This window comes from Thalassophryne amazonica, chromosome 20 (assembly GCF_902500255.1).
Source record: "Thalassophryne amazonica chromosome 20, fThaAma1.1, whole genome shotgun sequence".
NCBI lineage: Eukaryota > Metazoa > Chordata > Actinopteri > Batrachoidiformes > Batrachoididae > Thalassophryne > Thalassophryne amazonica.
Window position 1 is genome coordinate 57374569 of NC_047122.1, and position 24023 is coordinate 57398591.

Genomic DNA, 24023 nt, shown 5'->3' on the forward strand with positions numbered 1-24023 from the left:
AAGAGAGGCCAATATGGGTGAGATATGCTCTCTCCTTCTAGTCCCCGTCAGTACTCTAGCTGCAGCATTTTGAATTAACTGAAGGCTTTTTAGGGAACTTTTAGGACAACCTGATAATAATGAATTACAATAGTCCAGCCTAGAGGAAATAAATGCATGAATTAGTTTTTCAGCATCACTCTGAGACAAGACCTTTCTGATTTTAGAGATATTGCGTAAATGCAAAAAAGCAGTCCTACATATTTGTTTAATATGCGCTTTGAATGACATATCCTGATCAAAAATGACTCCAAGATTTCTCACAGTATTACTAGAGGTCAGGGTAATGCCATCCAGAGTAAGGATCTGGTTAGACACCATGTTTCTAAGATTTGTGGGGCCAAGTACAATAACTTCAGTTTTATCTGAGTTTAAAAGCAGGAAATTAGAGGTCATCCATGTCTTTATGTCTGTAAGACAATCCTGCAGTTTAGCTAATTGGTGTGTGTCCTCTGGCTTCATGGATAGATAAAGCTGGGTATCATCTGCGTAACAATGAAAATTTAAGCAATACCGTCTAATAATACTGCCTAAGGGAAGCATGTATAAAGTGAATAAAATTGGTCCTAGCACAGAACCTTGTGGAACTCCATAATTAACTTTAGTCTGTGAAGAAGATTACCCATTTACATGAACAAATTGTAATCTATTAGACAAATATGATTCAAACCACCGCAGCGCAGTGCCTTTAATACCTATGGCATGCTCTAATCTCTGTAATAAAATTTTATGGTCAACAGTATCAAAAGCAGCACTGAGGTCTAACAGAACAAGCACAGAGATGAGTCCACTGTCCGAGGCCATAAGTAGATCATTTGTAACCTTCACTAATGCTGTTTCTGTACTATGATGAATTCTAAAACCTGACTGAAACTCTTCAAATAGACCATTCCTCTGCAGATGATCAGTTAGCTGTTTTACAACTACCCTTTCAAGAATTTTTGAGAGAAAAGGAAGGTTGGAGATTGGCCTATAATTAGCTAAGATAGCTGGGTCAAGTGATGGCTTTTTAAGTAATGGTTTAAATACTGCCACCTTAAAAGCCTGTGTAACAATAAGAAATATACTCAAAACCTGGATTAATCTTTTTAGTCACATAGCACTACGCTTATTCTGAACACTACTGTATATTGTTCATTTCAATGACATTTTGTGGAGACCCTCCAACTTTTGCCTCAGCCCCGCCCCAACAACAATTTCCAGGCGCCACCACTGGGCCGTGAGCTTGGAACAGTAAAGGCATGCACCTACATCACTCACATATGACTACATAAATAGGTTTTATATTTTATTCCAAAAGCTTCAAAATAAGTTTCAAGTTCAAGAAAGTAAGCTCAGACACAAGGCAAAGCATCATATACAGATGGATAAAATACACTTTATATAATGCAGACAAGCCATGGTGGGTCTTACATATGTACAGTATGGAGGTATGCAAACTTTTTTATATACAATATTTTATACACATACAAAAAAGCCTGTTTCTATTTTCCTTAGTGTATATATATATATATATAGACTTTTCATATACTCCCCACTAGCATTTGTACTATAATGATGAAAAGAAAAAAAAAATTACATATGCCAATCCATTATTCTTATATTACAAATGTATTCCATAAAAATATATCTCTGTACAAAAAAGGTTGTATTTATTTATTTATTTTTTTTAATCACTAACATATTCTCTTTTCTTCAAGACACTTTCCCAGTTGATGCTCTGCAGTGACACATGTTCTTTTCACGTTTGTCTGCTTTCCAGGGAACCCTTTTGGTGTACAGCAAGACAGTAACGGAATCTTTGCCTTTTGCTGAAAATTTGTTTTGTTGAGGCTTTCCAAGGCCATGTTGATCTTCCTTAGGTGATACAGATCAGTTCTTGTCTCCTGTTTAGAGGCTAGTTGATAGAATCTACTGGACTGGATTGGCATCTAATAAGGTGCACGCATGCACACACACACACACACACAGACCTTGCAATGATTTTTTTTTTTTTTTTTTTAAATTGTGATAAAATGTCAAAGCATTTTCCCCCTTTCTATTATTGCACAAAACAAAGGACCCGCTGCGGATTACAAACACTGAACACACGGATTCTGATGCACTCTGAAGTGAAATACATTCAGCAGCTTTTTCAGCAGGAACAGTGCGGGAATGTGATTTAATCGTGGAATTACCGCACCGTTCCTGTCGTCATTTATTTATAGCATAAAAAGCTACTCAAAAAGATATCCCTCCTAAATCATGCGTGTCTCCAGCAGATGCACTGTAACGGGTTGAGTGGTGAAGGCAACCTGCATGACACCGGCCTGGAATACACAGCAGTAAGTGCAGCATTGCTGTAGCCGTCAATGAGCTGTGACAAAGGAAGATGGTTGATGATGCAGAATGTCACACAGCATGACTGATGGATTGCATGGTTTTCTGACAGATGCACAAGTGCAGCTCCACTAGAGCTGCAGAATGGAAATGGGAAGCGATCGGTCTGTTCCCCAACTGTCAGAAAATACTGAACTCAGTGGTGAACTCAAAGGCCATAGGAACGGTCTGTTTCATTACAGGAGAGAACTCCAAGCTGTGGCAGGCAGATAAAGAAAATGAAGCCAGGATGAGCAGTTTCTCTATTTAAAAATATGCAAAGAGAAGCAGGAAGTAGCCGGCTGCTATAAAAAGAGACTCCCTCCTAACTCTCCAAATGAGGTTCCATCTGCAACTCACTGATCTCCTTTTTCAGAAATGTACATTTCACTTCGAGAACTTCATGAACTCAACCCAGATGAGTTAAAAAAAAATGGCTATGTGTAAGACCATTTCTGCATAATTACTATTAATTTATCCCAATGTGCCAATTGTCAATCAATCAATCAATAAATTTTTTTATATAGCACCAAATCACAACAAACAGTTGCCCCAAGGCGCTTTATATTGTAAGGCAAGGCCATACAATAATTATGTAAAACCCCAACGGTCAAAACGACCCCCTGTGAGCAAGCACTTGGCTACAGTGGGAAGGAAAAACTCCCTTTTAACAGGAAGAAACCTCCAGCAGAACCAGGCTCAGGGAGGGGCAGTCTTCTGCTGGGACTGGTTGGGGCTGAGGGAGAGAACCAAGAAAAAGACATGCTGTGGAGGGGAGCAGAGATCGATCACTAAAGATTAAATGCAGAGTGATGCATACAGAGCAAAAAGAGAAAGAAACAGTGCATCATGGGAACCCCCCAGCAGTCTACGTCTATAGCAGCATAACTAAGGGATGGTTCAGGGTCACCTGATCCAGCCCTAACTATAAGCTTAGCAAAAAGGAAAGTTTTAAGCCTAATCTTAAAAGTAGAGAGGGTGTCTGTCTCCCTGATCTGAATTGGGAGCTGGTTCCACAGGAGAGGAGCCTGAAAGCTGAAAGCTTATATAAAAAAATGGGAAGTACATCAAGTAGTATTTAGAACTGATTGAGAAGTTAACCTTATTTATATAATTATTTTTAAATTCAATTTTGGACAAGCTGAATTTGTCTCTGAAGGAAAGATAGCTTTACAAAGTTTCAAAGACACACATACTATACAATACTTGTAGAACAGTATACAATGTGCATGCTAAAATGCAACAACAATGGCACACAGTTGACATAAGAACCATAATAAGCCAAACATGGGTGGTTAGTCACAGAAGATTGTAATGAAGTACAGTTTGAAGAACTTTCAATATCTTCTACAAGGGCAGTACTGTGGAAAAAAATTGAAACATCCTACAATTGCGACAAAAGTTATACTTTTTTTGTCCATTGTATGTCAACAAAAAATATAATTTGGATTTCAGAACATTCCTACACTCCTTTTTCCACCCTTTTTATATGTGAGTGTCTTTAGAAATTTATGTAGTTTCAAAAGGTGAACATTTTTTGGAAAATTACCCAATTGTATAGTCTAAAATTCATACTGAAGATCATTTAATGATTAATAGACAATAATAAAGAAAATACTAACCATAGCCGACTCAAGCCATACATGATAACTGTGTTTGATGGTAGCTGTGTCTAATGATATTTCTGGCTGAAGCTTACCATGTTAATATAGTTGACGTAAACTACAAGTGATGCTGTTTGCATCAACAGTACTTGGAGTTTTAATAAATGGGCACATCAAAAATAATGTGCGCCACTTTGGTGTAATGTTGCCTGGTGTAAATAGTGGTAAATTGGTAGCTTTTCATTATTTAATAACAACATTAATATAAAATAATAGATGAAATACAACTCAATTTTCAATTATACACGGTTTTTCACATTAAATTACAGATTTTTTTTATATTTCAAAAGTCATCAAACATTGTACATATTTATGAATATTGAATGTTTTCATACTTTTGAAATTTTGTAGGCACATTTAACATGCTTCAAATGTTTGCACAGTACTGATTGTGCATGCAGACATGATAGAAAGGACTGAACTTGAGATTAGGAAAACCAGTTTCAAATTTATCACGATCAAATGAAATAGCCAATTTCCCACTGTGGGAAAAGCAGATATCAGATGCCCGAGTTTTCAAAAACATAAACACAAACATGGAGATGAGTGGCTTCATCACAGATGTTATGGATTTGCACCAAGGCACTATGATGAAATTAAAGTGCTTATTGGAGAATGCAGGAGGCAAAATCATGGAAAAGAAATGAATGTGGCCCTTTGAAATAGTTTCTAAAAATGTTGAGCCCTTGGCAGAAAGAACAATCATTATTATGTGACCTAAAGTTGCTGTTATTCCTGGCTGAGGTGGGTGCCATTTTGGCCCAGAGCAGTTATATAACTCTGGGTAATTTTCATGTAAATGCCTTCTTATAAATGCTTGATATCTTGGGGAAACTTTTCCCAAGGTTGGCATGAAAATTGGAGGCAGATTTGGGCCATGTCTGCACCAAGTGATTTCTGAAAACAAATTTTGAACATGTTCCTCACTAGGTTCCTGAATTTTAATCTATGCTTTGCAGCATGCCAACCTTGCTCAAAATATAAACAAGCTTGGAATAAATCAGTGCTGACCTCTACATTGTGTAACAGTTGCTTTATGCTGAATACATTATTTCCATTTTGGAGGGTTGAATCATCCATCAAACCTATTGAAATCGTTGATGGGATATTTGTTTGTCTTAAACTGATAAAACCTAATTGTGCGGCATTATGAGAAACTGATGTGAAATCAAAAATAAATCTGTCCACCAGAGTAAAATATTTAAATTTGAGCACAACAGATAAAACGTACAATGAAAGTCAGAGAATACAATAAGAAAATAAATTATTCAAAAACAGTGCAGCTGTAACTGCTCCCCTTTCCCATTAAATCTCAGCAGTAACTCAACCAGAGCAGGCAGGGGGTATTATTAGTACTGAAGACACAAGACAGAGCTTTGAAAGTGATAAATTTGCCAAACTAACTAACAGCACGCAGGAAAGCTGAAGTAACAATCAAAAAATTGTTTTCTGAAGTAGATCAATCAATCAATCAATCAATTTTTTTTATATAGCGCCAAATCACAACAAACAGTTGCCCCAAGGCGCTTTATATTGTAAGGCAAGGCCATACAATAATTATGTAAAACCCCAACGGTCAGATGATATGATGTATGGGATTGTAAAGTCTTAATAATTGAAAAAAAAAGTTAAGTGCATTTCTACATATGTCATAAACTCAAATATGCCACAACATATTCTTACACATGTAATTTAAAGGAATGTTTTTACTCAAATAAAATAAGATAGATGCTAAAAAGAGTATAGAAAATCAAATGAATATAAGACTGCTGTTTGTGGACTACAGTATGACAGCATCTATCCTTTCTGTGATAATCGCCAGATAAACTTAAAGTCTATATGGTTTTCAGAATGAAGGAAGGCTGATGTAAAGCAACCTACTCATAATGACTCAGGTTAGATTGGAAAAACTGGAGCACAATTTATGTCGTAGAGAAGTGATATGGTGCCCAGGTAGGTAAGTGATAAATAGCCAGGTGTGGTGTTTAATGGCTCATCCAGTTTAGAGGTAATAAAACATAAAAGTTCAATTAGAAGTGGCAAAGCTTTGCTATTCTACAACTGTTTTCCCAGTTCTCATCAATTTGCATGAACATTAGTTTAAAGACCTCTTTCCTATCATATGACATATCAGAATTTATTTCTTTGTGTGTGTGTGTGTGTGTGTGTGTGTGTGTGTGTGTGTGTGTGTGTGTGTGTGTGTGTGTGTGTGTGTGTGTGTGTGTGTGTGTGTGTGTCTGTCTGTCTGTCATGTAGTGAGTGATTGGTGTGCTGCTGTGAGAAAACAAAAACTTTGCTGATTTCAAAGACACTGCTGCCAAATGTTGGCTTGGAGGAAAGATTTGATTGTAATCTAATTGGAGCAAATCATTCACTCAGCTGTGTCATTTCATCATAATCAACAGCTTTCAGTTGAACGGGGACTTTGAACTGAACTGCATGACGATATTTGCTTTTTGAGCCTTACAGATATATCAGGTGGCTGATTTCACCAGCATATTGGTATTGCCATTATTAACATATTTTAGCAAATAAACAATGCAGAAAAAAAAAAAAAAAACAACATTTTAGCTGTTGGAGATGCTATCATTAAAAAACTAGTCCAGAAAAGGTGCTCTAATGGCATTGTGTGCAATGCTGTCAAGCATAGTTGGCACCTCATCACCCCTTGGTTACACAGCAGCAAGTGGAACATTGTCTTTTGAAAGTTAAGCGAATCTTGAATAAAGGGGCAAATAGGGATTTTGTTTTGACTTAAGGCCTTTTTATGTGACTACTCTAACTTTGTGGGCATGCAATTGCTTTGACACAGTCATGAACCTTTCAAAGTTCTCCATTGGGGTTGGTGGGTGTAGCAATGTAATTCACTGCCAGAACAGTAGGGAGTATGACAAATTTCTAGAAGCTTACTATCCCATGAACATTGTTGATTGTGAAACCAGAAAAGTGAGATTCTGGAAATGAATGAGTAAGCGGACTAGCCACAGCACATGCAGTCTCTGTCATCTCAGCATGTAGTTACAACTTTAGGATGGTGCATGTCAGGCTACACAGAGGGCCTCAGAGGGAGTTCCCAATGACAGAAGAGGGTTCTGCATGGCTACGGAGTTATGGATATGGAATAGCATAAATTCAGCTTGAAGGATAACCATACAATGACCGAGCTAACATCCTCTAGTGTTTCACAGCAGGAAGGAGGCAATGCTTGCACAACCTGCCAGATGGGAGGAAAAAAATGCAATAAACATATATATTGCTTGTCCTTCCACCCCTGAAGTGCTGGCCGTACATACAGTCCTAATTTTGGTGTGAAATTGCTTGAAAGATGTAACTGTCTGCCTTGTTTTTTTTTTTTTTATGTATACTGATCCCTTCTGTTAATGTTGGGGTGATCCAAATATTGATTGATATATATTCAAATGGAACACTGTTAGAAAATGTAGTTACCATTGTAATAATAATAATAATAATAATAATAATAATAATAAACACTCAGATGCCCAACCACTGGGGCAAAAAAAAAAATAAATAAAAAAAATAATAGTAATAATAATAAAATAAGTCTTAAATTACTGCCTGGCCGCAAGTTTTTTTTTTTTTAACTATTCCAGTTAAATATTTTTACTGATGATGTCTACAAACACAGGTTTTGACCTATGACTCATGACAATTGACTTTGCATCTCAGTAACCACAGAGGCTTAACAGTTATTTTTTTGGTCTCAGTTATTCAATGACCACAAGTTTCTATTTGAATCAGCTCACCTTTTTTCATGAAATGGAGCAGAACCAGCTGTTTTGGCCTTTGTCACAAATGAAATGAGCAGTAAATGGAGCTGTGCAACAAATAATATGGAGGCCCATTTAACCAGTGTGCTTTGCTGGATATGGTAGTATGAAGGTCTACAACTCCCCCTGGAAGGGGCACCAATCCATTGCAGGTTACTTCTCCAGTGAATGTTGGGTGAACTGGAACAATGCGAATTAATGCACTGTCCAAGGTGCAAAGCGCAAAGCGCAGTCCAGCTCATATTATAGACCCAAATCAATAGCAATATTGTAGAGCAGGGAGCTCAGTGGGATAAGGAGATGAACAACTAATATGTAGACCTGGGTTCAATTGTGGGGATGGTACCTGTATATGTCTTTGGAAAATACATTTCCTCTACAGGATATGAGGATAACCACCAGTACCAGTGGACCTCAGCACCTATATCAGACATACCTTTTCAACTCATAGCCACCTGCGCTGCTAAGTGAAAAGTCAACATCTGAACATACTAGACTGTATGTGTGTGTAACAAGATACGTTTAACAGAATCACAGTGTATTACCTACTATCTTTAAAGTTATAGTAATGTTATGTAGAAGGGATAGTAGTTTTATATTTTTGGAAAAAAAAATGCCATCACAATCAAGACTATATAAAAAGTCTAATCATCTGCTTGGGTGGTAGATTAGGGCACAGTGGGTCATGTATGGAGGAAAGGTTTGCCTGGTTGTAATCTGTCATTGTTAAGTTTAATTTAGTTCAATAGATGACTTGAATGTGAAGATATGCACATTTACAGTGTGACTTTGATGTAACTCAAGGTAACTTGACACTTGCATAAATCTGATCCGTGCACTGGCATTCCATCTGCCATGTCAAACAGTAAACTCGTAAACTCATTGTAATCCATTGCAAACTATGTGCAGCTGTGTGCAAGTGCGCAGGTTGACTGCAAAAATGTTCAAAATCTCTGGCATGCATTAATTTTGTGAACTACATGTGAACATTGTGTAAACAGCACACAGCAGTGTGTGCCACTGCAGGTCAGTGCATCAGTGTAGCACATCACAGTGCAGCTCATCTGAATGATTATGATGAGATGTCAAATCTATAATAAACAGTTTTACAGATACTCATAAGGAGGAATTACCGAGCAATTACAATAGAGATATTAGATATAATTACCTTTGAGAGGATTCCAAATGCGTTCTCCATGTCATGAAGTGCACAAGAACAGCTGCAGCTGTAGAAAAATCCTGTGATTCCAGAGCAATTAGAGGTGGTTTCATCAGCCAAATTCTGAGAGCAAATGATTAATCCACTATGAAATAATAATTTATTATAATGTGGCATCCAGTGGCACAAAGCGCAGCATACAGCGGAACACAGTGGGTAACAATGGCATGACGAATTGCGTGGAATTGTCGGGGTTAAATGTGTGCAAGTGTCAAGGTGCCTTCAGTTGTCCCTACCTCAAAAAATATCATTAAAACTTCAAACCAGAGATTTTCATTACAATCAGATATATATATATATATTTTTTTTTTTCAACAAATCAATACAATATCAGGATTTGTTCTGAATGGATGGTTAGTCATAGACAGCCTCAGCATATTACGAACGTGGTTTTGTTTGAAGTTTTGAGGCTCATTGACTGCACATACAGGGACTCACTACAAGTCTGCACACAATCACACATGCTTGTTGATGCACACACACACATATCCACACATAAAGCACACATCAACTCTCTGCACATCCTCACTAAGTGCTTTTTGTAGAAGTTCCAGTTACCTTTACCCTCTGATCTGAATACAGGAAATCCATCCCCACTTCAAATAGAAATGGAGTCAGACCTTTTAACAACAAAAAAAAAGTCTCCAGAGTGACACTTATGACAGTGAATCTTTAATTCTACACTGACGACCTCCAGTGATTCCTTTCAAAAGCCTCGGTCGTAGACAGTTGGTGGAGAGAGGGACCTCTGCAGTTACTCACCACAGAATGTAAGCGGTGCATACAAAAGCAACAAAAAAACAACAACAACAACAAAAAAAATCCTGTAAATGGAGAATGCAGAGAGGAATGAATCGAACCAGTCCGGACTGTCTCTGGCTCTGACTCGTGCAGCTGTTTGCCGTACAGTCCACGTGCACAGACATCTCTGTTAGCTACAGGTCAATTTCTTGACTTGAAGTTGACCATAAAATTCCCTTTGGGTGTAGGCGAAAAATCATCACAGCTTCGCTTCCAGCGATGCTCCCGTCCTCCGCAGTTTTAGGTGGAAGCTATTTCTCATTTTGTGGGAAATGACAAAGAAACCATGTAAAGTTACAAAACACTTATTTTTTCTCTCTTTTTTGGCATTTGTTACAGTCACGTTGTCTCCACATGGTTTCTTCTGCTTCTTTCTTTTTGTTTCTGTGTTTGTTTTTGTGTTGTTGTTGTTGATACTGTCTTCTTTCCTGCAGATAGGAACCATTGCTTGGAGACGTTTCGGCAAATAAAATAGTCTTTGTCTGTCCTTCTGCTCAAGGAGCTATGGAAGTCCTCTGCTGGCAGGCGGACAAAGATGTGGTGCACGTCTCCTCCCCTAACTAAATCAAAGATGAAGGCGTGGATGTGAAGATTGGCGGATATGTGGCAGAAATGGAGAAAAAAGTGAGGAAAGCAGGACAATGGAAATTGAATGAAAATGAAAAAGAAAAGTGGATAAACAGAAATACAAAAGAGAAAGCATTGACAGGAAAGGAGAATGTAAAAAAAGAGAGAGAGAGAGAGAAAAAACAAAGAAAGAAAACATTTAAGCATCAATGCACCATTTCCAACAGAAGTCAAGAAATATAATTCAGTGATTACGTTTTTGCCACCTCAAACCTTCACAATAAAAGCAGTGGTGTTTCTTTTAAAATTTCTGAAATCATGTCCTTCAAACTCTTTTGGTGCAAATTTTGTCCACACAAAAGGATTTTCCTCATAATAAACAACAAGTGAAATTTCAGTTGAAGTTTCCCAGAATGCACATGGGAGTCAAGTCTAAAGTTTGTTCTGTTGAATGAGAGTTCTTCTCTAGACCACTGTGACAGGCAAAAATTGCACTATGTACAGTTTCTTCAAGCCTCTAACTCCTTCAGATTTATCATAGGTGTCTTAATGTCTTCCCTCACTAGTCTCCTTCTCATAATATCACTCAGTTTTTGAAAACTCTCTACTCCAGACAAATTTTTCACACAGTACACATCATTTGTATTTCTGAATGACTGATGAAGGATATTCACTTGGAAATGTTTATGTATCATCCAGGGACTTAAATAAAGAAAACCCATTGTAAAGAACACCAATTTAATTGTGTTATGCTAAAATAAGAAGTCTACGAAAAAGCAAGACCAATACAGTGGGTCTGACAGGCTGATTTTGTTTTTTTGTTTTTGTTTTTTAGGTGGAAAAACATGCATTAGTACCTTTGAGATTTTTTTTTTTTTTAATTTAGAGTAGAAAATGACAGCGATACACTTTGGCAAGGTTAAAACCTGAAGGTTCTTGTGTAGAGGCACATGGTCAGGCAATAGACAGGCAACATGGTGCTATGACATTTTACAGTACCTAGGGGAAACCAACTGTGCTTTTATTTTCATTTGGATGGAACCACATCATTGCTATAATTTACATCATCCTGGTGGAAAGTGATGAAAATTCTTCACATTCCCCAAATAAACCTAGAAGGTAAATTCAAATTAAGTGAATTCATACTTGTTGAATTAAAAGGTAACATCACTTCTTTACAAGCCCAGTCACATTTATTTTTAGCAATCAAGCCTCTGAATGCTACCGACCTTGGTAATTGTTTGTTACTGAGAAATTCTTAAAAAAAAAAAAAAAAAAAAAAAAAAAGACTGCTACAGAATGAATATGGCAGCTGTCATAAAACACAGTTCTCTCAAAATAGCAACAATCTTGCAAGTCAGAATTACACCTGTTAGTGCATTAGTGGTACCATAACATCGAAGCAATATCAGATTGGCTTTCCAAATATGCAAGTTCTACTGATCAGCTATAACATTGTGACCACCTGCCTAATATTGCCTAGGTCCCCCTGTTGCCATCTTTTGTACTGTGGTATCTGGCAGTAAGAGGATTGTAACATATCTTTTAAATCATTAGACTTGCAAAGTGGGGCCACCATGGATCCTGGTGCTAGTTCACCAGTTTTCCTTCCTCGGACCACCTGTGGTAAGTACTGACAACATCAGACTTGTAAAATCCCACAAGACCTGCAGTTTTGAAAATGATGTGGCTCAGTTGTCCAACAATCACAATTTGGCCCTTGTCAAAGTGACTCACATCTTTATATGTCCACATTTTTCTTAATTCCAACACATCAAATTCTCAGCCAAAGTGCTGACGTTCTGCCTAATATATCCCACACAGTGGCAGGCGATATTGTCAAGCGATAATCAGTGTTTCCCTATCACGTGTCAGTGATCACAATTTTATGGCTGATCAGAGCATATCAGTCTTCAATAAGCCTTACAAATTTGATCCACTCAATTACTTTACCACTCATGCCATGAATGTATCATGTGTTGCATTCCTCCTCCACCCCCTCCCCTTTATTAATAAAATATTGCACATGTAATATGGGAAACTATAGAAACATACCAAAATCAAGCAATATAAATACTATAAAAGTTACTTAATTTCTCACGTTTTACACTTTGGATTGCCACGACCAATCTGATATGAATCTGCATGTTTATCTGGTACAACTTTAACATCAGATGCCATTTACGATGCAACACCACATGACAAAGAATGGACATGGGTGATCTTGAAAAGGAAACCTTCTGTTTTGGAAGCAAGTGCACTGACTGCTTAACCAATATGTTGTGAGTCTTTCTGGAAAGCTGACCTGAGGAATTTTAAACACCAAAAATTGGACATTGAATCTTCAAAAGATGATGATAATACAAGTATCACCGCTGGGTCAGTACTCCTTTTAGAATTATAGTATCTCCAGCAATACAAGTTGAAAGAAATTAAAACATGCAGGAACAGATTGATAAATACACTATACTCATGTGTTTGCTTTTCTGCCATTTGTGGAAGAAGGATTTGTCTTACACAACATCATTTTCAAAAGGTGAGTTGGGCACTCAGAGGCTCCATTGTTAAAAATGAGCAATGTATAAATTTGTCCTTTAACTTGGGTATCCCTTTAACTTAACTTGTTTTCATTTATATAGCACCAAATCACAACAAAGTTGTCTCAATGTGCTTCACACAAGTGAGGTCTAACCTAATCAACCCCCAGACGAAGCAATTTCACAGCTTTTATCAAGCAAACATGTTAGATTTACAGGGCAGTAAACTTTAAACACTGCAAAATCTATCAAAAGGAGTAGGTTATTTGCACAAAGTAGAAGAACTTGAATTTGTAGAATGAAGAGCTATCAAACATGATCATATATTGGTATTGACCTATTTTTACTATTACAGTGGAAGTTTTGAACACTATATTATTGTGGACTATAACACTTTTTTAACTAGTTTGGGTTGTCCTGCGATTTGTACTCTGGTTCATATTAAATTCCAAGAAATCATGGATTCATTACTAATGATAATTGTAATAACAATTTATATAGGGATTTCCAATAATTAAAGCATTAAACAAAATAAATTTGAATAATAAAAGAATACACACCAATAACTAAAAGCATACAACAACAATGGACAAAAATCCCATGTTAAAGAGATGAAAATACAGGAAAAAAAAAATGTATGGCTTCTACCCAAGTGACACACACATATATATATATATATATATATATATATATATATATATATATATATATATATATATATATACTACTGGATTGGTAAACTAGAAATGAGATATGTCTTGTTACCCAGACCTTTACCCTGCAACTCCCAAATCAGGTTGACTGCAGTGAGTTGGGAGAAAACCTTGATACATTTCATGGCTTGTAGGAAGTTAAGGAACTTTCTTTCACCTTTCCACTCTTTCTCTTTCACCTCTGTGCCAAACACCTCTTTCAAAGCATTAACACCTTGGAAACAAGGCTGGGCTACACAACCAGACATCAAAAGAAGCAAGATCAATTATAAATAACTTTTCTGTCCAACACAGGTTCAAGAGGAACATAGTAAATTTTAAGTTTCATTGTGGCATTTGAGAATCTCTTTCTTTTTCTAACAGCTGCATATAGTTCAGTCCAAACACAAAGAGATAACCTAAGCATCTTCAGAAGTGTATTAAACTATAATACTCCACATGGTGGTGTTTGATTCTTACCTCTGGAGTAAACAGTTGCTATACAGCTGTGCACACTGTACTGACTGTGAACTCTGTTTCGTTGGCCATGATGTCAGTGGGCTGAATGTTTCGGTCGTACATCGGATTTTCAAATGTCGCTCTGCCATTGGTGTTCTCATGACCCACATAACCATTGAAGGGGACTTTGGGTCTTCTCCTGAAATTACGTAAAAGTTTAAAATAACATTAGCACAGCAGTATGCATGAGTGCACTATGCATATCTATAGTTGTATTTAGCTTTGGATGTATATTTCCAATAAGTACAGAATGTATTTAAACCTTTGACTTAAAGGATGACTCTCATCATATAAAAACAGGGTAGGATTACTTTGAAAGAATACATGTGGATTACATATATGTATGTACATACATTTGGATTACTTGTAATCTGATTACTTTTTGATTACATTTCAAAGTAATCCTACCCAACCTTGCATATATATATACACTCAACAAAAATATAAATGCAACACTTTTGGTTTTTCTCCCATTTTGTATGAGATGAACTCAAAGATCTAAAACTTTTTCCACATACACAATATCACCATTTCCCTCAAATATTGTTCACAAACCAGTCTAAATCTGTGATAGTGAGCACTTCTCCTTTGCTGAGATAATCCATCCCACCTCACAGGTGTGCCATAGCAAGATGCTGATTAGACACCATGATTAGTGCACAGGTGTGCCTTAGACTGTCCAACACATGTCCTTCGCATAGAGTTGATCAGGTTGTCAATGGTGGCCTGTGGAATGTTGGTCCACTCCTTTTCAATGGCTGTGCGAAGTTGCTGGATATTGGCAGGAACTGGTACACGCTGTCGTATACGCCGGTCCAGAGCATCCCAAACATGCTCAATGGGTGAAAATGTCTGGTGAGTATGCCGGCCATGCAAGAACTGGGACATTTTCAGCTTCCAAGAATTGTGTACAGATCCTTGCAACATGGGGCCGTGCATTATCCTGGTGCAACATGAGGTGATGTTCTTGGATGTTGGCACAACAATGGGCCTCAGGACCTCGTCACGGTATCTCTGTGCATTCAAAATGCCATCAATAAAATGCACCTGTGTTCTTCGTCCATAACAGACGCCTGCCCATACCATAACCCCACCACCACCATGGGCCACTCGATCCACAACATTGACATCAGAAAACCGCTCACCCACACGACGCCACACACGCTGTCTGCCATCTGCCCTGGACAGTGTGAACCGGGATTCATCCGTGAAGAGAACACCTCTCCAACGTGCCAAACGCCAGCGAATGTGAGCATTTGCCCACTCAAGTCGGTTACGACGACAAACTGGAGTCAGGTCGAGACCCCGATGAGGACGACGAGCATGCAAATGAGCTTCCCTGAGATGGTTTCTGACAGTTTGTGCAGAAATTCTTTGGTTATGCAAACCGATTGTTTCAGCAGCTGTCCGAGTGGCTGGTCTCAGACGATCTTAAAGGTGAACATGCTGGATGTGGAGGTCCTGGGCTGGTGTGGTTACACGTGGTCTGCGGTTGCGAGGCTGGTTGGATGTACTACCAAATTCTCTGAAACACCTTTGGAGACGGCTTATGGTAGAGAAATGAACATTCAATACACGAGCAACAGCTCTGGTTGACATTCCTGCTGTCAGCATGCCAATTGCACACTCCCTCAAATCTTGCGACATCTGTGGCATTGTGCTGTGTGATAAAACTGCACCTTTCAGAGTGGCCTTTTATTGTGGGCAGTCTAAGGCACACCTGTGCACTAATCATGGTGTCTAATCAGCATCTTGATATGGCACACCTGTGAGGTGGGATGGATTATCTCAGCAAAGGAGAAGTGCTCACTATCACAGATTTAGACTGGTTTGTGAACAATATTTGAGGGAAATGGTGATATTGTGTATGTGGAAAAAGTTTTAGATCTTTGAGTTCATCTCATACAAAATGGGAGCAAAACCAAAAGTGTTGCATTTATATTTTTGTTGAGTATATATATATATATATATATATATATATATATATATATATATATATATATATATATATATATATATATATATATATATATATATATATATATATAGTCACTGTGTATGAGAGCTGTACTGTTGGTGCTCCATTGACCTCAATATATTTCTTTTCAGCTTATTATTATTACTGCTACTATTATATTTTCAAATTAATTGTTTTATATGAGTCAAATGTGTAACAGTAATTAGAGCATTAAGGGGCTTGATTAAGAATTTTTCAATATGACTTAAACTGTTCTTCAAAGTGAAGTTACTGTATTTCAAAATAGTAAAACTAGACTGTACCAGTGACAGACAAAATATTGTATTAAATATGAAATGTATGAGCAGTGCAAGGTTTACCGGTGTTTGTAGAGGTACAGAGCAAAGCCTGCAATGATCATAGCTATAAAAGGCACTAGGATGGCTGCTGCCACTGAACTGCTATTGGGGGAAAAGTTGTATCCTGGGATGTCTCTGCTCGGATCCAGTCCGTCTGCAATAAAAACACGTCAAACTTCACTCAACATGTTAATAGCACTTCTCCAGCAGACATTACAAGCCATTGACATGAGTGCAAATCAAAAACTGAAAGAAAATCGAGACAGCAACAATCAGCCTCAATCTGCCAAGATTGGGAAACACAAGTCGGAGGCAAATAAAAGAAAAACAAATGGAAACAAAACCAATGCCACAGTTAAAGACAGCTGACGGGACTATAAGCTCCTTTTAGACACTGAGCAAGACAACTGACTTATTTAAGTTTATTTCTCTGGGGTATTTTCATTTCCCTCTTGGAAATGCCGAATCCTATTATCCTAACAATGCTTTAATTACTGACATCAAAGACCATCAAAGCCATTTCAGATTCATTCTCTAATTAATGGGCGTGTGTATCTGCAACAGCAGAGGAGGAGTGACAGCCCACCTGTTTGCCACAAACTCCAATCCACAACTCCCCCTCAAAAAATAATCTCCATTGTAAAACCAGTGACAAAAAGAAGGGATTCATTTATTAAGCTGTGTGGTGTTTGCCAATCAGACACAAACAGGAAAATTCCTACAAATTGGAAAGGATTCCTTACAAGATGTTTGACTGAAGTGGTTTGCATAAATAAATAAAGAGCTGTGTTTCCACTGAGTGTTGCACCTCAATGGTGTTGCAGCTTACTGCCTGTTGTTTGAGCACCTTTTCGCTTTACAGATGACTTTCATGTAAATTTACTCTGGCTATGCTTTCCCTGCTTTCACCTTTTCACCATGTTTTAGTATTTTCTGAGTTAGCTCCACATTTACTGTCTTTATATATAAAGCTGGAAAAAAATTATATATATATATATATATATATATATATATATATATATATATATATATATATACGAGGGCTGTCAATAAAGTAAGGGTCCTTTTTATTTTTTCAAAAACTATATGGATTTCATTCATATGTTTTTACGTCAGACATGCTTGAACCCTCGTGCGCATGCGTGAGTTTTTCCACGCCTGTCGGTGACGTCATTCGCCTGTGAGCACTCCTTGTGGGAGGAGTCGTCCAGCCCCTCGTCGGAATTCCTTTGTCTGAGAAGTTGCTGAGAGACTGGCGCGTTGTTTGATCAAAATTTTTTCTAAACCTGTGAGACACATCAAAGTGGACACGGTTCGAAAAATTAAGCTGGTTTTCAGTGAAAATGTTAACGGCTGATGAGAGATTTTGAGATGATTCTGTCGCTTTAAGGACTTCCCACAGTGCGAGACGTCGCTCAGCACTCCCAGGCGCCGTCGTCAGCCTGTTCAAGCTGAAAACCTCCACATTTCAGGTTCTATTGATCCAGGACGTCGTGAGAGAACAGAGAAGTTTCAGAAGAAGTCGGTTTCAGCATTTTATCCGGATATTCCACTGTTAAAGGAGATTTTTTTTAATGAAAGACGTGCGGACGGGTCCGCGCGTCGGGACGCAGCCGCCGCGACGCTCCGCCGCAGGAAAAACACCTCTGTTGAAAGCCTTAAGGACAAGTTGGAACATGTCCTGCCTGTTAAACAATTTCTCATATACTCACTCCACTGAAAGCCATCAAAAGCCGCCTGGATTTTACAAATGGTTATCAACACGGAGGTGTTTTTCCTGTGCCGCCGCACGTCTTTCATTAAAAAAATCTCCTTTAACAGTGGAATATCCGGATAAAATGCTGAAACCGACTTCTTCTGAAACTTCTCTGTTCTCTCACGATGTCCTGGATCAATAGAGCCTGAAATGTGGAGGTTTTCAGCTTGAACAGGCTGACGACGGCGGCTGAGAGCGCTGAGCGATGTCTCGCACCGTGGGAAGTCCTTAAAGCGACAGAATCACCTCAAAATCTCTCATCAGCTGTTAAAATTTTCACTGAAAACCAGCTTAATTTTTTTCGAACCGTGTCCACTTCGATGTGTCTCACAGGTTTAGAAAAACAACGCGCCAGTCTCTCAGCAACTTCTCAGACAAAGGAATTCCGACGAGGGGCTGGACGACTCCTCCCACAAGGAGTGCTCACAGGCGAATGACGTCACCGACAGGCGTGGAAAAACTCACGCATGCGCACGAGGGTTCAAGCATGTCTGACGTAAAAACATATGAATGAAATCCATATAGTTTTTGAAAAAAATAAAAAGGACCCTTACTTTATTGACAGCCCTCGTATATATATACGAGGTCTATTAGAAAAGTATCCGACCTTATTATTTTTTTCAAAAACCATATGGGTTTGAATCACGTGTGATTACATCAGACATGCTTGAACCCTCGTGGGCATGCGAGTTTTTTTTTCACGCCTGTTGGTTACGTCATTCGCCTGTGGGCAGTCTTTGAGTGAGGAGTCGCCCACCCTCTTGTCGATTTTTTCATTGTTTAGGAATGGCTCAGAGACTGCTGCTTTGTTTGATAATTTTTTTTTCAAAGCCGTAAGGCACAACTGAGTGGACACCATTCGATAAATTCAGCTGGTTTTCGGTAAAAATTTTAACGGCTGATGAGAGATTTTGGTCTGGTAGTGTCGCTTTAAGGACGGCCCACGGCGCCTGACGGCGATCTCCGCTTCGAGGCGGCAGCGTCTCGCCGTTTCAAGTTGAAAACTTCCACATTTTAGGCTCGGTTGATCCAGTAAGTCGTCAGAGAACAGAGAACTTTCATAAGAAGTCGGCATGAGGAGTTTATTCGGACATTCCATTTATAACGGACATTTTGTAATGAAAGAATGTGCGGGCAGAGTCGCATGTCGGGCCGGACCCGACCGTGGGGGGTCGCGACAGGAAAAACACCTCCGTTGGAAACCTTAACGGGCAAGTTGGAACATGCCCAAGCTGTTAAACAATTTCTCAGTTACTCACTTGTTGAAAGCCATCAAAAGCCGCCTGAATTTTACAAATGGTTTTCAACACGGAGGTGTTTTTCCTGTCGCGGCGCACACAGATTCGCTGAGTCATCACGGAAACGACTTGGCGAATTTGCGCGCACGTCTTTCATTACAAAATGTCCTTAAACAGTGGAATGTCCGCATAAAGTCCTCATGCCGGCCTCTTCTGAATCTTCTCTGTTCTCTCACGACGTCCTGGGTGAATTAAGCCTTAAATTAGGATGTTTTCATGTCGAAACAGGCCGACGACGGCTCCTGGAAGCGCTACAGGACGTCCCGCTCTGTGGGAAGTCCTTACACCGACAGAAACACCCCATAATCTCTCATCAGCCGTTAAACTTTTCACAGAAAACCAGCTTAATTTCTCGAATAGTATCCACTCAGATATTCCTCACAGGTCCAGGAAAAATATTGATAAAGCAACGCGCGCCATCTGGAGCAGCGTGTGAAACAAAGGAATTCAGCCGAGAGGGCGGGACCACATCTCACTCAAGGCCTGCCCACAGGGAAATTACGTCACCGACGCGTGAAAAAACTCACGCGTGCGCACGAGGGTTCAAGCATGACTGGTGGAATTGCACGTCATTCAAATCCATATAGTTAAAAAAATAAAATAAAAGGGTCGGTTTATTGTCTAATAGACCTCGTATATATATATATATATATATATATATATATATATATATATATATATATATATATATATATATATATTTTAGTGCAGCGGATAAGAGAATATTTTGAGGGGAATCATGCAAACGGTGATAAAGCATCAAATTCGGCAGAAATACTCCTCAGACAATCCTTTTTTGAATAAAATGATTGGCCACTTGAATTTTCAATCGGTGGTCAGGTAGGGGTCAACTGAAGAATTACACAAGGGTCAAAATTAAAAGATGCTCCAATCATATTGAAAAATATCCCACATTATTTGCCTGATCATAAAGATTCCAAAAAGGTATAGTTTGGACTATCTGTGACTGAATTCTATGGAGTTATGGGATAAAAACAGCAAGAATGGTGACAAAGGTCAGTTTCATTTTGTACAGGGGTCAGAACTTAAAGTTGCTCCAATTTTGGTAAAAAGTGAAGCGAATTACTAGTTGAGTTAACACGGTTTTAAAAAGGAATAGTTTGGACCATGTATCATCCTTACTTATCACGTTACAGGGTAACATATGTCACCTGTCAAAGAATCCAATAGACGTAGACCTTGTTTGACCTTTACTTTGGAGACCAAGCATTCAACACCGTCAACACTCTTCCATTTATTAATCCTATTAGCTCAACCAATAATTTGCATAACTTTTTAGCCAAATTGGAGCAACTTTAACTTTTGACCCCTGTACAAAATGACACTGACCTTCGTCACTATTCTTGCTGTTTTTATCCCGTAACTCCATAGAATTCAGTCACAGATAGTCCAAACTATACCTTTTTGGAATCCTTATGATCAGGCATATAATGTGGAATATTTTTCAATATGATTAGAGTATCTTTTAATTTTGACCTCTGTGTAATTCTTTAATTGACCCCTACCTGACCACCGATTGAAAAGTCAAGTGGCCAATCGTTTTTGTCAAAAGAGGAGTGTCTTAGGAGTATTTCAGCTGAATTTGCTGCTTTTATCACCATTTGCATGATTGTTTCACTTATCTGCTGCACTAGTTGGACCCCCATTCCCTCCTCTTTTCTACTTCAACATTTTGTTTTGATCCGCTGCATATGTAATTTGCAGCAGAATGTATATAAATATTTGGCAAATTTAAAATGATATCTACACTGAAATACTATGTGCTTTGTGCACCACTTATGTCACATAAAAATTTATTGAAACTGATTAGAAAAATGCAGGATGGAGACACACCTGTTTGCCTTCTTTTGGATTCAAAACAGTCAAAAACATTTACTAATTACAGAATTTTAATTTTGCCTTTATTTAACCAGGTTAGTCCCATTGAGATCGAGATCTCTTGCAAAGTTTCCAATTCAATGACAGTCATCTCTGTTGAACAACGTTCTGCTTCTTTGGACACAGTGTCTTAATTCCATTCATACTGCACCAGTGTTCAGCTCCACTCTTGCATGATCTGCATTGCATCTAGCCATTCATTTATTGGTAACTGGAGTCTACAGTTCTCAAACACTGAAGGCATTTCAAGATGTATACGGCTGTGACTGGAGAAACTATGCATCATTCAAGTTTTGCTTGTTGCACCATCAGTCACAGCTTTTTGACAGAAAGACCCAGCGAAGGATTTTCAAACAAATAAACAGATCAAGTATAGGCTCAAGTCTTCTATGTCCCTTCTGGCAAAACATAACTGAAATTTCACCTTGTTTGTCAGAAAATCATTCTCTGTACCTCTTTGTCAAGAAACTCGATAATATCTATTAACACATCTAGTCATCACCTTTGGTGAACTGTTAGCGTCCAAGTTTCACACCTAAGCACCACAACTGTAAGGACTTGGCCTTTTGTTCTCCTGTAAAGATATCAGCACTGCCAAGCACTGCTGTCCAGTGACCTCATGACTCTTTAAGCTCTTCTCAGGCATTGGATGGAGACACACCTGTTTGCCTTCTTTTGGATTCAAAACAGTCAAAAACATTCACTAATTACAGAATTTTAATTTTGCCTTTATTTAACCAGGTTAGTCCCATTGAGATCGAGATCTCTTGCAAAGTTTCCAATTCACCTAACCTGCATGTCTTTAACTCGGAGGAAATCAGAGCACTCGGAGGTAACCCACGCAAACATGGGGAGAACATGCAAACTCCACACAGGAAAGCTACAGGTGGGTGATAAAAATAATAAATAAAAGTGGGAACACTTGCTCACCCAGTCTCTGGAGACCAAACTGACCAAATCCTTTTCCTCTGACAAATCCCTGGTACACAAAGGAGTTGGAAGAAGAGATATAGGACACCTGTGGAGAGAGAGGAATGGAAGACAGACACTTTATGTGTCACATCCAGGCTTTACAAAGGGGCGCATCATCAAAGTGTTAGCAGTTGGTGTGTGCTAAAAATGAAATATCATGTCAAAGAGGTGAGAGGCACTCTCATGGCTGACATTTAATATGATGTTTCAGTACACAAGAGCACAAACATTACCACACTGACATGTAATGCACACCACATGGTGTGTGGTGCGCAACAGCACAACAATGTGCTGTGCAAGATACTGTGGATCATGTGAATAAAACTCGAAAAAAAACTAGGCATACTGTGGCCTACTTTGTAAGTAATATCTGGAGAGTATGTGTGTGTGTGTGTGTGTGTGTGTATACGCTCCTGGTGCCTGAGGTTGAGGGATAATATGGGTGAAAAGACAGCAGTGGTCTGTTGACTCCTGATTACCAAGCAATGATTTAACTGACATTTTAATTAAAGAGAAACATTTTGTTGGGTTCTTCATCTCTCTAGAGTGACAGGTTTAGTTAGTATGCATGTGTGCTTGTGCATAATTGTGGCATTATGCACATGTGTGCATGAATGTAATGTTGTATTGATCAGTATGTGCACTTACGTGTCCATCTAGGGCCCAGTTATCAATTTTGAACTTGTTGACAAAGATCTCCACAGGGCCTCTGATCTGGTGGACCTGAAGCAGTAGCTGGGCTTCTTCCCGCTTATACATCCCTACAAGAACAATAAAAAAGACCACATTACACCCATTTTGGCATCTCTTCACTGGCTTCCTGTCCCAGTGAGATCAGATTTTAAGGTTCTGCTACTAGTCTATAAAATTGTTCATGGACTGGCACCTCCCTACCTAGCTGACCTAATTAAACCTTACGTACCGGCCCGGGCTTTGCGTTCTCAGGGTGCAGGACTACTTTGTGTCCCTAGGGTGAATAAGAAGTCTGCAGGTCACAGAGCTTTATCTTATCATGCCCCTGTTCTGTGGAATGATCTCCCTGTGTCAATAAAACAGTCAAATTCTGTGGAGACTTTCAAGTCCAGACTTAAGACACACTTATTTTCCCTTTCGTATGGCTAGCATACTGGTATAGTTTTACACTTTTTACTCGTTTAATTCATTTTATTAGGAAACTGAGCGGGCTGCAGCCTCAACTTTACCTAAATACTGTGTCTTTTAGTGAAGCTTAGGGCTCGTGGCTGGCGATCACCTTAGTATTTCTTGTCTTTTTTCTTGTTGCTTAATGCTGACAAATTATACTGTATTTCTTGTCTTTCTGATGCCTGGTTCTGTTTTTTTTTTTTTCTCTCTCTCTCTCTCTGTTTAAGGTGCAGCTCCATCCAAAGATGGGAATTGTATTTGTGCTGGAAATCCTCCTGTCCTGTGCACCAACAGCATTTCCTGTATATTTATTTTGTGAATTGTTTCTGTGAATTTGTTTTGTTAATTTATTTTATTTTGTTTTTTGAGTTGTTTTGTGTGAAGCACCTTGAGGGAACTCTGTTGTGATTTGACACTATATAAGATGATTAAATTGAAATTGAATTGAATTATAG

General features: G+C 38.6%; 1 protein-coding gene and 1 long non-coding RNA gene across 2 annotated transcripts in view; both read right to left on the reverse strand.

Annotated features, from left to right (window-relative positions):
• Nucleotides 1–1314: 1314 nt before the first annotated feature.
• On the reverse strand, nt 1315–9774 carry LOC117501307. The gene is made up of 2 exons (XR_004558005.1): nt 9546–9774; nt 1315–2012 (listed from the first exon to the last, which is right to left on the reverse strand). It is a non-coding gene; the product is annotated as an uncharacterized LOC117501307 (long non-coding RNA).
• A 406-nt stretch (nt 9775–10180) lies between these two features.
• Nucleotides 10181–24023, reverse strand: part of csmd2 (CUB and Sushi multiple domains 2) — a 662931-nt gene continuing 649088 nt past the window's right edge. Inside the window, exons 68-72 of the mRNA XM_034160153.1 lie at nt 23074–23186; nt 22384–22471; nt 16522–16654; nt 14146–14323; nt 10181–10429 (exon numbers count right to left, since the gene is read on the reverse strand). Of these exons, the coding sequence (XP_034016044.1) occupies nt 14164–14323; nt 16522–16654; nt 22384–22471; nt 23074–23186 (494 nt within the window). The 3' untranslated portion in view covers nt 10181–10429; nt 14146–14163. The remainder of the gene's footprint in view (nt 10430–14145; nt 14324–16521; nt 16655–22383; nt 22472–23073; nt 23187–24023) is intronic.